Below are 13,161 nucleotides of genomic sequence, written 5' to 3' on the forward strand. Positions count from 1 at the left end.
GCGCGGGCAATTTATTTTTTTGTTTATAGAAAGAATACTAAAATAAACCATATGTTACCGTATTTATTTTAAGAACCATAGATTACCTTATAATATAAAATAAGAAATATTTATTATGTGAAATAAATTATAAACTTTGATATACTAATTGATAAAATCTATTATATTCAAACAAATTTCACTTTGTCATGGCTATACATAAAGTCGCATATCACCATCTTTCGTAAACATACAGGTTAATATGGGTTTAGATTTTTTTCTTTTACTATACATCTAAGTCACCTACGTATATTCATGGGTAATATTCGAAGGAATAATTCATATTGTCAAAATTATTTGTGCTAATTTTGTCAACACTATTTAGATGAGAATGACATACTTATATAAGGATATAATAGGTTTCCATGCGACATTTTTTATTGTACGTATGTATATTTTTGTTTTTTTTTGTGAATAGTACTGCGCATATTCGTAGGATGGTTGTGCACATATTTATATGAGTGTCTATGATTTCGTTTTAGATCATTAGTTAAAAAAATATTTTAAAAAAGTTTTGTGGGATGGCATGAAGCGATGCCACGGTGGCATGACTTTTTCGATAACATCGTAAAGAGTTTCACTATATATATGCATAATTTGAGGAAAACTTTAGTGCTGCAAAGAAAGAAACAAAAAAACAACCAGACGGAGCAGATCATATATACATTCTTCTTTTTTTTTCCTTTTTGACATCTCTTGTATAGGTACGTACATAGGGAGAGATTAGTTGGTTTTTAGCTCGAATATATCCAATATAATGGTTAAAAATAATGGATCTACCAGTTGAAGTGTAAATTGATGACCAGATATTTTCTTTTTTATATTTTTCCTTATACTTTTTTTCTAATTTATGAGATCTATTACGTGATATATTAAGGGTTCTTGTAGAAGTGTAGAATTCTATTGCTTATACTGACAATATACTTGTAATCGATTATTATTTGCTGTGGCTTGGTGGCATGCTTTACTTTACCTATCATTTGTTGATAGTTCTCCACTTAGCATAGTCCGTTATATATGGTGCTTCATGACATAAGTGCTCGTTGGATGGTAGCTAATTATTAGGTGCACTATGAATGAATACCTCGTAAGCAATATGACTTGACGATTAGTTGATAAAATTTATATACTTATGGATAAGTGGTGGCATATGATTATATATTAGGATATTTTTTTATTCATAAAGTATATTATATACTACACATTAAACATTTTAGTAAATAAGCAATAAGTTCTAGAGTACTTATCAGATTGGTTGCTCCTTGTTTTCCCAGTTATCTACCCATTGATATAGGAATTATTACAAAAGACATATCTTTTGATAATAATATCTAAATCCATCTGAACCATTTTATGCACTATAATTAAATTGACAACCATAACCTACATCGTATATATTTAAAAGCAACTTGTGTATAATTAAAATATATTTTATATAAAAGTTTAAAAATTAAATAAATCTATTTTGGATTTATTATATTCAATATTTAATTAATCTTGCACTAATGATATGTGTCGTTTCATGTATCCTGAATAAGCTCAGCCATCCAGCTAGATCAAATGAAGCATAAGTAGAAGATAAAGTAGATCAGTATGGTGTGAAAAGAATATATACAATCTTTGATATTTAAATATTATACGAATAGAGAAAACACATTCATGATAAATTTAATGATATCAGTTTGACATATCATTATTTTTTATAAGGAGTAGGTAACTTTTGAGAATTGCTAGTCACAATTAGAATTGTTTTTATTTTAAAAAATGCAAGTCTAATTTAACTATTACATAATATATACTTTAATTAATTTTTTCTTCTCATTGGTGTTTCGATGACATGTGCCTATATTTTTACAACGTAAGTAGAGCATAGTTAATATGGGCAGTTTGGTTTTCTATCCGAGTGAAAAAAAAAAGAAAATAAAAAGATGTCGTTAGCCCGGCCTGCTTATGTACATATGTACGTACTTTTTTACCTTGGAATATATAATAATATCTAAATCCATCTGAACCATTTTATGCACTATAATTAAATTGACAACCATAACCTACATCGTATATATTTAAAAGCAACTTGTGTATAATTAAAATATATTTTATATAAAAGTTTAAAAATTAAATACATCTATTTTGGCTTTATTATATTCAATATTTAATTAATCTTGCACTAATGATATGTGTCGTTTCATGTATCCTGAATAAGCTCAGCCATCCAGCTAGATCAAATGAAGCATAAGTAGAAGATAAAGGAGATCAGTACAGTGTGAAAAGAATATATACAATCTTTGATATTTAAATATTATACGAATAGAGAAAACACATTCATGATAAATTTAGTGATATCAGTTTGACATATCATTATTTTTTATAAGGAGTAGGTAACTTTTGAGAATTGCTAGTCACAATTAGAATTGTTTTTATTTTAACAAATGCAAGTCTAATTTAACTATTACATAATATATACTTTAATTAATTTTTGCTTCTCATTGGTGTTTCGATGACATATATGTGCCTATATTTTTACAACGTAAGTAGAGCATAGTTAATATGGGCAGTTTGGTTTTTTATCCGAGTGAAAAAAAAGAAAATAAAAAGATGTCGTTAGCCCGGCCTGCTTATGTACATATGTACGTACTTTTTTACCTTGGAATATATGTACGTACCTTTTTTTTTTGGAATACCTACTAAACGTCCGTACTTATGTGCACATGCACATAAAGATTGGCAATATTGGGTTTTGGAGATAATTTTAATTGGTATGTTTTACAATAGATCTAATGGTTGAAAATAATGGGCCTACCATATATTAAATGAAAATCGATGGCTAATATTTTCTTAGAATTTCTATAATTTATTAGATCGCCACATGGCGGCGTAGGAGCGTTTCTAGGGGTCCTATGTGGCGGCTTAGGAGGGTTTCTAGGAAGTTTAATGGACTTTTAGTATATAATAGAAGATAGATAGAAGATTTAGGGCGTTGCACGAGTTGACAAAGCTGAACATGTCTTCTCAACCGTCTTCTTCCACTCTCAATTAAGCAACGCAAGATGATGGTTTTTGTTGCTTGATCCGATATCTGTATAGTTGAAAGGCCATGACCGCTTTGACGCTTTCGGTTGGACAGTTGGACGACTGTTCGGTGAAGCCACTCAGCCTCTCTCCTCTCCACCACTTCTCGAAATGCAAGGGCAACACGAACACCTCACCCCGAGCTTTGTGCGTCGTCGTGTGCTCGCTCGTGTAGTCGTGCGCCTAGACGTGGCCAGGATTTTAATCTTTTTTTCCGTTCGCTTTGTCCATCTCCTCCTCTCCCGTGCATTGCATGCAACATTCGAGCTTGCAGGACGTGTGGTTAATGGGCGTACGTGCTCCTGTTGCCACGACAAGCACTACCTCCATTTCCTCGCAAAAATTGCATGTCATGTCACTGCAGAAAAAAGAGGGAGAAGTGGGAAAGAACGGCTGCAAAAGAGGGGCAAAACTGTGTCTATATATACGTGGTGTCTTCTGAACTCTGGTGGATAAACCGCCCAAGTTAGCACCTTCACCAGCAGCAGCGTTCTTGCTCTTGGAAATCTTCTGGCCTTCGAAGATTCCTGCAGCCGTCGAGCAAAGAGGTCAGATCACTATTGCCCCAGCATGATTGCACACTTTATATATGATCGATCTTGTGATGGCTGCAGAGAATCGACATCTTTTGCCTGTCCTTTTCGCAGGAACATCTACTAGTCGGAGCACGGCCACTTTGGTTCCAGGGACCAAACTCCAAAGGGTTGAAGCTGATCTGCATATAGCAAAGTAGAGGTAAGATGGATTGTGGTTGGTCCATGACATTGCCAGTTTGCGACAATGCGATTAAGCTCAATGCCTATATATTTGCTCATTCTACAAGTGGCTTGACTCCAAACTACTCTCTGTTCTTGCCCTGTGGTTTCTTCTCCGTTTGCAGGCTTTATTGCATTGCAGGAAAAGATGGCAGCTTCTCATGGAAATGCGATCTTTGTTCTGCTGCTGTGCACTCTCTTTCTCCCGTCCCTTGCATGTGACAGCGGTACATTCTTCTACCCTGCATTGAGTATTTGTCTGAACCCTGTCTACTCTGCTTGTGTATTTATCTACTGTTACAGTCGTTTCCATGCCTTCATGAGAGCATTCAGAATTCCTTGCTTCCGTTTCTGCTGTCAATTTGGACAATTTCACAATCAAGTTTCGCAATATTATCATTTTCTAACGTTATCGTTGATGTGAGATATGTGAATTCTTGATTGGAAGCAGGTGGCGTGAAGTTTGGGTACACTGGTTCTATCGGCCCTGACTTCTGGGGGAATTTGAGTGCCGACTTCACGCGTTGCTCGAACGGAAAGCAGCAGTCCCCAATTGACATCGACACCAACAACCTGGTTCATGAACTGAATATGGAGCCACTCCATAGAAATTATACCGCTGCAAATGCTACTCTTGTCGACAACATCTTCAACGTCGCGGTTTGTTCTGAACCAAACCTCTTGCACTGAACACTACTCTGTCCCTCCTCTGATTGTGCAGTCTTCTGATAGTTAGTCGTTTTTGTTTCCTTCAGCTGCGGTACGAAGAGGCAGCAGGGGTTCTGAGCATTAACGGGGTGAAGTACACGCTGAAGCAGATGCACTGGCACTCTCCTTCCGAGCACACCATCAACGGCTTCAGGTTTGCGCCTGCCTGCACATAACAGAGACGAAATGCAGACGACGGCTGGAAATATGGAATGGATCATCCTTTTCTGTGCTGATCAGTGATCACAATTCGTTGTAACTTTTTTCTCTGGCAGGTTCCCACTGGAGCTCCACATGGTTCACACCAACGAAAATGGCAACATCACCGTTCTGGCCTTTCTCTACCGATTTGGCAGGCCAGACCCGTTCTTCGAACAGGTAGATCACCCGATTCATATGACGTGGCTGCACGGTGCACACTACGATTCTACCGTTCAAAGGCAATAATTTATAGCAGCATGTCTTCCTCTGTTCCTGATATGTGGTGTTTTGCCCTTCATGGATGATAGATTCAGGATAAGCTGGCTGCGCTCAACGCGGAGGGCTGCAAGGCAGAGAAAGGCAGCCCGGTCCCTGCCGGATCTGTGAGCTTGCTGACGATGAGGCAGCACGTGCACATATACTACAGATACGTTGGGTCACTGACCACGCCACCGTGCGCCGAGAACGTGATCTGGAACATCCCTGCCATGGTACGTATACTACACACGCACTAGCTTCATCTCCTAAAATTTTCCATCTCAGCTGCATCATGACAGCAACATGGCTCGCATCGCATTCTGCCAAGTCTGAACTTTGTGAGCACGAATGCTTACTAAAATGTTGCAGCCGAGAGAGATGACACCGCAGCAGGCCGCCGATCTGATGGCTCCCCTGGACGAAGGCTACCGCCGGAACAGCAGGCCGACGCAGCAGATGAACGGCCGCACCGTGCAGCTCTACCACAGGTTCTGGGGGAAGAAGAAGAGGAGGAGCTCCCCGTAGGCTGACGACGACGACGTACGACGACGCGCTGGCAGCGCCATCGATCCATTCCGGCCGATGGAGATCGCTGCGTGTTTTGGGGTCCCTTGTGTTGTGTTCTGTCCAGCAGTAGTAGTTTGTTTCTGAAGTCGTGTGTTTATAGCGTCTAGGTTTGCTTTCTTATTTTGGTTACCGGCCATAGTTTGCCCCGGTTTTGCTAGCAGTCTTGAACTGGCTTTGATTTCTGTACTAAGAGACCGGTCTTTTGTCACCCTCTTTAATTACCTACTAATGAAGAACTACTGAGTTCTCAACAAACGTGTGCTCTTGCCGTTGGTGCGGGGCGCTAGCGTAGTAGTGCGCGCACGAACCGCGCGATTGATGGGGAGCTTCAGCACACGCCGACTCGCCTACAGGCCCCCGTCCTGTGTGCAACCTCGGCCGGACGGGGGCTCGCGGCCGCGGAGACTTCGTCCGGGCCAGACGAGAGGCCCATCAGTTGGGCCGGAACGAGATGGCGAGCAAATTTGGCCAGTTGGGATGAGGAAGATTAACGACGTCCAGATTGGGATTGCGATTGTTACATTAACGAGAGGAAAGAAATGGGATGATTGGAAAAATAAGAGATGGATTTGGCCAGATTGGAACGGAAATATGTTTTAAAAATAGAAAAATTAGAAAACTTAGTTAATAAGGGCCCATCCGGGTTCGAACCGGAGACCTCTTGATCTGCAGTCAAATGCTCTACCACTGAGCTATGGACCCAACTCACAAAAAATTTTCTAAATCTACTTAAAAAACAACAAATATTATACTAATTAACTAAAATATATTATTGTAATTGTAGATCATGTTGTGAATTTGTATTAAATAAAACATGTCCTTGGAAAACACCGTGTAACTTCACATTTGACTTAAGAAGTTTGGATGAAATAGGAGTCCATGTCAAATACTACCACAAACTAATAGTTTATTGATTCGGAATTTTAGAACCAAAGTCTAAACAGTTCGCAACTCTATATTTATTGAATTATGAAACATGCTAAATTAAAACTCCGACATAAATACAATTAGATATACTTATTAATTCAAAATTTGTAAAATGTTAATATAACATGAAAACAACGGAAGATATAGTAAGATGTTCCATTATGTCTTTATTTTTTTACTAATTTTACTTTCGAATTTAAAAAATTAATATTAAAAAGTCATAATCGTTTTTTATCTAATCCTATTTAGTTTGAAGTATAGGTGACGTATCCAATATATTATTAAAATTTAAATATTTATATTATTAGTACTAAGTACCAATTCAAACTCAAACATCACAATTATTTTATTTATTCATATGCTTATGAAGTAAATAAAAAAATATTTACGAGTAAAAATTTTATGTACGTGTCCTGAACGACTTAAAATCAAATGTTGCAAATTAAACTATGATGAAAATAATTAAATTTAAAATTGAGTTTTAAATTTTAATCTTTGACTTATATCTATTCTCTACTATTATAAATTGAAGATGTTTTTACCGATATTTTAGTAAGTCATCCGTATTTGAGTCGATTTTTAAGTCCGTTCGCTCTTGGAAATAAATATCCGTGTATGAGTTGGATTTTAAATTCGATTGCTTTGGAAATACAAAAAAAGTCGTATAAGAAATTTATTTAAAAAAGCTTGCATGCTAACTTGAGATAAAAATCGGACTCCTAATTGCAGCTCATGATTTTCTAAAAAAAAATCCAAGCGAATTCCTACAGTGAATTTCATCCTAGTTAAACCGTATATAATAAGATTAAAATAGCATTAAACCGTTGCAACGCACGGGTATTTTTTAGTAAGCATAAAAAATAAGCAAGACAATCTTTTAGCCCCCATATGCACTTCCTCGTTCAAAATTCTTCTACTTCATATGGCCTGTTTAGTTCCAAAGTTTTTTTTTTTCAAACTTTCAACTTTCCATCGCATCAAACCTTTCATACACACATAATTTTTTTCTATCACATCATACCAATTTCAACCAAACTTAGTATGAACTAGATACTGCCGCGCGTTTGGGCATTCGACACACTGCTAGTAGCCGGTCTGCCGATGTTACCGATGGCTGCGTGCAAACTAAAAACAACGAGAAAGCACCTCCAAAACTCCCCGGCAAGCCGCGCCTCACCCAACCACTCAACCCACCAACGGTACTCGCTGCCGTTCCACACCGCACGGGCCTCCCCCTTTTCAAAATCTCCACGTCTTTTGTTTGGCGCTCCCCTTAAATCCACTTGCTCTGACTCTCCAGAAACTATCAATCGCTCACCCACCAGTCAGTCAGTGCTAGTAGCTGGCAAGGATGCCGCAAATCAATCTGGAGTCCCTCTTCTGCGGCGGCGGCGAGGCGGGGTCGAGGGTGGCGTGCGAGACCATCGCGCTCCCCGGCTGCTCCGACGCCCCAGCGGAGTCGCGCTGCGTGCGGATAGGGGACGGCGCCATCTGGGCGGAGTTGGCCGGCGGCGCGGTGCTGGAGAGGGATGGCTCCACCAAGGGCAGCTCTAATCCCAAGGCGGCCGCTGCGTCCGGGAAGGGGAAGAAGGGCGGGCCACGGCCGTCGTCGGCTGAGTCGAGGAGGCTGCCGGTGACCGGCAAGGCGGCCGTCGTGATCTGCGGTCTGCCGGCGGGAAAGATGGTCGCGCAGAAGAAGCGGCTGTCCCCATGCCTTGGCCGCGGATGGCGCCGGGCACCCGCGGCGGCGGGGGCCAGGGTCTTCGCGAGCGAGGCGGTGGAGACGGATCCCGGGTCCCCGAAGGTTTCGTGCTTTGGGGCCGTGCGGTCGGAGAGGTCGCCGGCGACGGCGGCGGCGGCGCCTGCGCCTCCCGTGGAGGACGAGGAGAGGAACGGCGGGTGCTGGGCGAGCGTGGCTGCCACGCTGCGTCACCTATGTCGTTCTTCCAGCAATCCGCTCGAAGGTGAGCTGGAGACGAACGAGTGGAACGCAACGGCGACTTCGTCACCGACGGTCGCCGCTCTTTCGCCGCCGCGGCCGGTGGCGGTTGGGCTGGGAGAGATGAAGCGCCTTGCTTCACGGCGGTGGCCGGAGACCATGGCAGTGGCTGGGCAGGGACCAGTCTCGGCGGCCTGAATCTGGTATATCGACGGATCACGGTCCCCGAGGCAAACAACCATCCGTTCTTAGTACTTGGAACAGCATCTCCCGTGCTAATATCCAGTTGTTAACTCTGAAAAAAGTCATCTTTATCTTCTTCTGCTTGTGCATGTGTGACACTTTTCTTTATTGAGCAAGCTGCTCCTTGTACCTTGTGTTGTCGTCGATGTTAGACTAGATTAATCACTCACTGGACTTTCTACACTGTAGAACCATTGCAATGCATCAACCAAATTCTCTTGAGATGGTCTCTTCCAAATTTCCAATCAGGTATCCAACTAAAGCAAATCCAATTAAAAAAACTAAAGCACTAATCTGAAAGATCAAAAAGGCATATAAACATCTGAAAAACTAAAAAGTTGCAAACTTTATGGGCTCGCACGCGAGACTAAAAAAGCCCATAACTGAGAAAAAGAAACTGGCCCAACACTTTGCCTCCGTACGATCCAGCGGGGCAACTCTGACACGGGCCGCGCCACCTTTTTTCGACTTGCGGGCCTTCCTCCTCCTCCTGGCTTCTGCGCTGCCACGGGCACCAACCATCTGCCGGATTCGACCGTTGGAATTGCTACCAACATCGCCGCGCAGCGCACGAGAAAATTAAAAACAAAAGCCCAAATCTCCAGCGTCACCACGGCACGCAGTCACGCACCGCCCTCTCGGTCTCGGCCTCTCCTTGGTGACCGTTGCGCGCACAGTCACTCACACGGCGTTCAAAACGCACCACAAAACGCCCCACTACTCCCCGAGCCGGTCAAGCCATAGACGTTGCCCACTCTGGTCAAGGCTCGAGAAAGCGAGAGAGTGAAAAGCGCCGCCGTTTCGAGAGAGAGGTGGTTGGTTGCTCGCCGTCGCTGTCGCCGTCGCCGTGACGAGATGGGGTGCATCTCCTCGAAGCTGCTCCCGCCCGGGCCGGGCGACGCGAGAGGGGGAAGCGGCGCGCGCGCCACCGTGCGTGGCCGCGTCGACCATGTGGTGTCCCTCACCTCCACCACCTACGGGGTGCTCGACCTCCACCCCAAGCACGGGGCTGCGGCTGCCGCGGCAGCGGCGGCAGCAGCGGCGGCGGCGGTGGCGTGCCAGGAAAAGGTGCAGGAGACTCAGGCTCAGCCGCCGCAGGAGGATAAGCCGATAAGCAGGGAGTGGAAGCGCGCGAGGCCGCCGCCGCTCGTGGTCCCGAGCGCCAAGAAGCCGGCGCCGGCGGGTAAGCTGGACTCCGGATTGGAGGTTATCAACGCCTGGGAGATTATGGCCGGGCTGGAGGACGCCGACGCCGCGGATGCGTCGCCGGCGAAGAAGCCGGCCAAGCAGCCGAGTCGTTGGTCGCCGGCAAGGGTCATCGCAATGGCCCTGCCGTCGCCCAAGAAGTCGGCGACGAAGCGGAGGAACACGCCCGGGAAGGAGAACAGCCCGCTGCAGCGCTGCTCCGGGAACAACAACAGCAGCAACATCAACAAGACCGGCGACGTCAACGTCGACAGGGTCCTCCGGCCGTACAATTCAATCGACAACTCGAAATTGTCCAGGATGTCCAAGAGATTCTCTCCGGTGAGCGCTCGGATCGTCCGGAAGCCCGGGCCGCCGGAGACCGGCGGCGGAATGTCGTCGTCGCGGCGGAGCCTGAGCCCGCTGTTCGACCCGGAGCTCCTGGCGTCCATCGAGCGCGAGCTGTCGGAGGAAGGCGCCCACATCAAGCGGATGGTCGGGTCGGAGAAGCCCAAGCACCCGAAGGCGGCGCCACCGGCGATGGTGGCCGAGGGGAAATGCCCGCCCGGCGGCGCCGACGCGGTCGTCCTGTACACCACCACCCTCCGCGGCATCCGCAGGACGTTCGAGGAGTGCAACGCGGTGCGCGCGGCGATCGAGGCCCACGACGTGAAGTTGATCGAGCGGGACGTGTCCATGGACTCGGGCTACCGCGAGGAGCTGCGGCTGCTGCTGGGCGGGCGGGAGGTGCGCGTGCCGGCGGTGTTCGTCCGGGGCCGGCACGTCGGCGGCGCGGCGGAGGTGACCAAGCTGGAGGAGGAGGGCAAGCTGAAGGCGCTGCTGCAGGGCCTCCCGCGCGCGCGCGTCTGGTGCGCCGGCTGCGCCGGCGTGCGGTTCGTCATGTGCCGGGACTGCAACGGCAGCCGCAAGGTGCGCGTGGACGGCGAGCGGAAGGAGACGGTCCAGTGCGGCGAGTGCAACGAGAACGGCCTCGTCCGCTGCCCCATCTGCTCATGATGGATCCGGCGATGGATAGCTGTGAATCGTGTGTGATGTCCAAAGTTGTGGAGCAATTCGTGTCGTGTTGGGTCGATTCGCGTGTCTACCCCCGGCTGATGTTGGATTCTGGTTTGTGCTGCTTGTTGTGCTCGGCAACGGCTAACAATTGTAATCTGTACCGATTACTATTCTTTCTTTACCACTTTGTGATAATTTAATCGCTTTTCATTCTTTCGCATTGAGGAGCTGAGAATTTGAGAATGCTGATGCTTAAGGCTTTGCTTGTTAGCCGAGAATTTGACAGTAACTGCATTGCTTGCACCCTTCCATTGCCTGTTTGCATTCGAACAAAAGCTCAGATTGTGTGCATTCTTCGAATCCGGCAATCACGAGACCTGAAGTGAAATAACTGACGGTCATTTATGGAAAAGAATTGATTTTATAGTTGATACATCTATTTCCAATTGTTGCCCATTCAACCCATCTTTGAACTATTTATTTGCCATGTCCCCCTAAATAAGCCAAGATTTCGTTATATAGGACATGTTTGCTTTGATATCATGTCAAAATGTTAGCAATGCTAAGATCTAAGCATATTTTGGTAGTTCCAAATCTAAGCACGCTATATATGTTATTTGGTATATTTTGGTAGCGTACCAAACATTAGCCAAAGTGTTATTCGAATGGCTAACAATTTGGTAGGGTATATTTTGATTTCAAATCAAAATGGCGCATTGTTCAGTGAATTTTGAAGCAAACATTTCGCCATTTCCTAGTATAAATCCACTACGGTGGTAATGGAGATGTTTCAGCTCCGTAGAAACCTAATTATTTTCTCAGATCTCTTAAATGAAATTAAGGAACAAGTAATTAGATCTAGATCGGTGGAGTATAATGTTATGTATGTACAAATCTAGGAGAGTAGTGGTCAGAGTACATGTGACATGTGAGTTTAATTTGGTTTAAGTTGCTCTAGTGTGCAAAATGTTTGTAGATTCACGTGTAAGAGAAAACTACCTCCTTGTCTACCCTGTCTTCTACTATGGCCGCGTTTAGTTCCATGGGCTAATGTTTAGCCCTCAACTTTTAGCCTCAAATTAGCCCTCAGAAATCAAAACAAGTGGGCTAATTTTGAGCTAATGTGAATTAGCTCCTCTCAAAACATTAGCCCCTTCAAGAGATGCTAATGGGGCTAATTTTGTGTAGGGACCATCAAAAAGCAGCTCTCTCTCCTTCTCTCTCCTCTCTTTCTACTCTCTCTCTACCTTTTAGCCTTGAATTAGCCCATGGATCCAAACATGCTACCTTAGGCTAATGTTTAGCCTACCAATTCATGACTAAACATTAGCTCTTAAAATTAGCTCTGAGCTAATCTTCCAAACAGGGCCAATGTTCTACTATCCTCTCTTCTTTCCTTGCTCTTCCGGTAGAGTGGCAGGTCCATCTTCATGCTTCTGAACATTGTAGTGTCCAAATCAAGCCAAACTCCTGGTTCAGTTAAGGGGGTGTTTAGATGGGGCTAAAACTTTTTAGCCCAAGTCACATCAGATGTTTGAACGCTAATTTAGAGTATTAAACATAGACTAATAAAAAAACTAATTTCATAAATGAGAGCTAATCCGCGAGACGATTTTTTAAGCCTAATTAATCCATAATTATCAAAAGTTTACTGTAGCATCACATTGTCAAAATCATGACATAATTAGACTCAAAAGATTCGTCTCGCGAATTAGTCCAAGCTTATGGAATAGGTTTTGTAATTAGTGTATGTTTAATACTCCAAATTAGTGTCCAAATATCCGATGTGACAGAGACTTGGAATAAGTCCCTGGAAACCAAACAGCCCCTAAGCCATCCAAGACGCTAGGAGTGAAAAGTCACACGGGTTTTCGTTTTGCCGAGTTAGGCTTGTCAAGCCCGAGTCTTATCTCACAAACTAGATTTTACAAACACTTCAATTATATAGTTTTAACTACTTCATCTGTTTTTAAAAAACAACATGTAAGAATGAATTTGGATAAATACATATCCGGATTTTTCAAAAATTGGTTTTTTCTGTGACAGATGAAGTAATTTATAATGTGTTTTTGTGTGTGTCCAATGTTCCCAACAAAAAATTGACACTAGGGGGTGTTTAGATGGGGCTAAAACTTTTTAGCCCATGTCACATCGGATGTTTGGACGCTAATTTGGAGTATTAAACATAGACTAATAAAAAATTAATTTCATAAATGAGAGCTAATCCGCGAGACGAATTTTTTAAGCCTAATT

At 43.9% G+C, this 13,161-nt stretch overlaps 3 protein-coding genes and 1 non-coding gene across 6 annotated transcripts; 3 read left to right on the forward strand and 1 right to left on the reverse strand.

Moving 5' to 3' along the window:
- The first annotated feature begins 10 nt into the window (after nucleotides 1-10).
- On the forward strand, nucleotides 11-5,852 carry LOC4335782 (alpha carbonic anhydrase 1, chloroplastic). 3 transcript variants are annotated; one of them, XM_015778829.3, is made up of 8 exons: nucleotides 11-3,656; nucleotides 3,756-3,843; nucleotides 3,989-4,090; nucleotides 4,315-4,523; nucleotides 4,619-4,725; nucleotides 4,847-4,949; nucleotides 5,081-5,263; nucleotides 5,400-5,852. In XM_015778829.3, exons 3-8 carry the CDS (start codon nucleotides 4,012-4,014, stop codon nucleotides 5,553-5,555), a joined length of 837 nt encoding a protein of 278 aa, XP_015634315.1. In that variant the 5' UTR covers nucleotides 11-3,656; nucleotides 3,756-3,843; nucleotides 3,989-4,011; the 3' UTR covers nucleotides 5,556-5,852. The 3 variants fall into 3 exon arrangements, with proteins under 3 accessions (XP_015634315.1, XP_066165728.1, XP_066165727.1); XM_066309631.1 differs by lacking the exon at nucleotides 11-3,656 and having other exon boundaries at nucleotides 3,706-3,843; XM_066309630.1 differs by lacking the exons at nucleotides 11-3,656; nucleotides 3,756-3,843 and having other exon boundaries at nucleotides 3,867-4,090.
- A 375-nt stretch (nucleotides 5,853-6,227) lies between these two features.
- TRNAC-GCA (transfer RNA cysteine (anticodon GCA)) lies at nucleotides 6,228-6,299 on the reverse strand. Its single transcript has one exon. It is a non-coding gene; the product is annotated as a tRNA-Cys (tRNA).
- A 1,530-nt stretch (nucleotides 6,300-7,829) lies between these two features.
- On the forward strand, nucleotides 7,830-8,951 carry LOC4335784 (uncharacterized). The gene has a single exon (XM_015779706.3). The coding sequence runs from the start codon at nucleotides 7,876-7,878 to the stop codon at nucleotides 8,659-8,661; it is 786 nt and encodes a 261-aa protein (XP_015635192.1). The 5' UTR covers nucleotides 7,830-7,875; the 3' UTR covers nucleotides 8,662-8,951.
- A 481-nt stretch (nucleotides 8,952-9,432) lies between these two features.
- LOC4335785 (uncharacterized) lies at nucleotides 9,433-11,128 on the forward strand. The gene has a single exon (XM_015779518.3). It carries the CDS (start codon nucleotides 9,562-9,564, stop codon nucleotides 10,906-10,908), a length of 1,347 nt encoding a protein of 448 aa, XP_015635004.1. The 5' UTR covers nucleotides 9,433-9,561; the 3' UTR covers nucleotides 10,909-11,128.
- Nucleotides 11,129-13,161: the final 2,033 nt, after the last annotated feature.

The sequence above is a fragment of the Oryza sativa genome, chromosome 4 (assembly GCF_034140825.1).
Source record: "Oryza sativa Japonica Group chromosome 4, ASM3414082v1".
Taxonomy (NCBI): Eukaryota; Viridiplantae; Streptophyta; class Magnoliopsida; order Poales; family Poaceae; genus Oryza; species Oryza sativa.

Bases quoted from the DNA above. Each gene is read 5' to 3' on its own strand.
- LOC4335782 (XM_015778829.3), top strand. From the start codon at position 4,012: ATGGCAGCTTCTCATGGAAATGCGATCTTTGTTCTGCTGCTGTGCACT. The intron at 4,524-4,618 runs GTTTGTTCTGAA...TGTTTCCTTCAG, and splicing joins ACAACATCTTCAACGTCGCG to CTGCGGTACGAAGAGGCAGC. The intron at 4,726-4,846 runs GTTTGCGCCTGC...TTTCTCTGGCAG, and splicing joins CACACCATCAACGGCTTCAG to GTTCCCACTGGAGCTCCACA.
- LOC4335784 (XM_015779706.3), top strand. From the start codon at position 7,876: ATGCCGCAAATCAATCTGGAGTCCCTCTTCTGCGGCGGCGGCGAGGCG.
- LOC4335785 (XM_015779518.3), top strand. From the start codon at position 9,562: ATGGGGTGCATCTCCTCGAAGCTGCTCCCGCCCGGGCCGGGCGACGCG.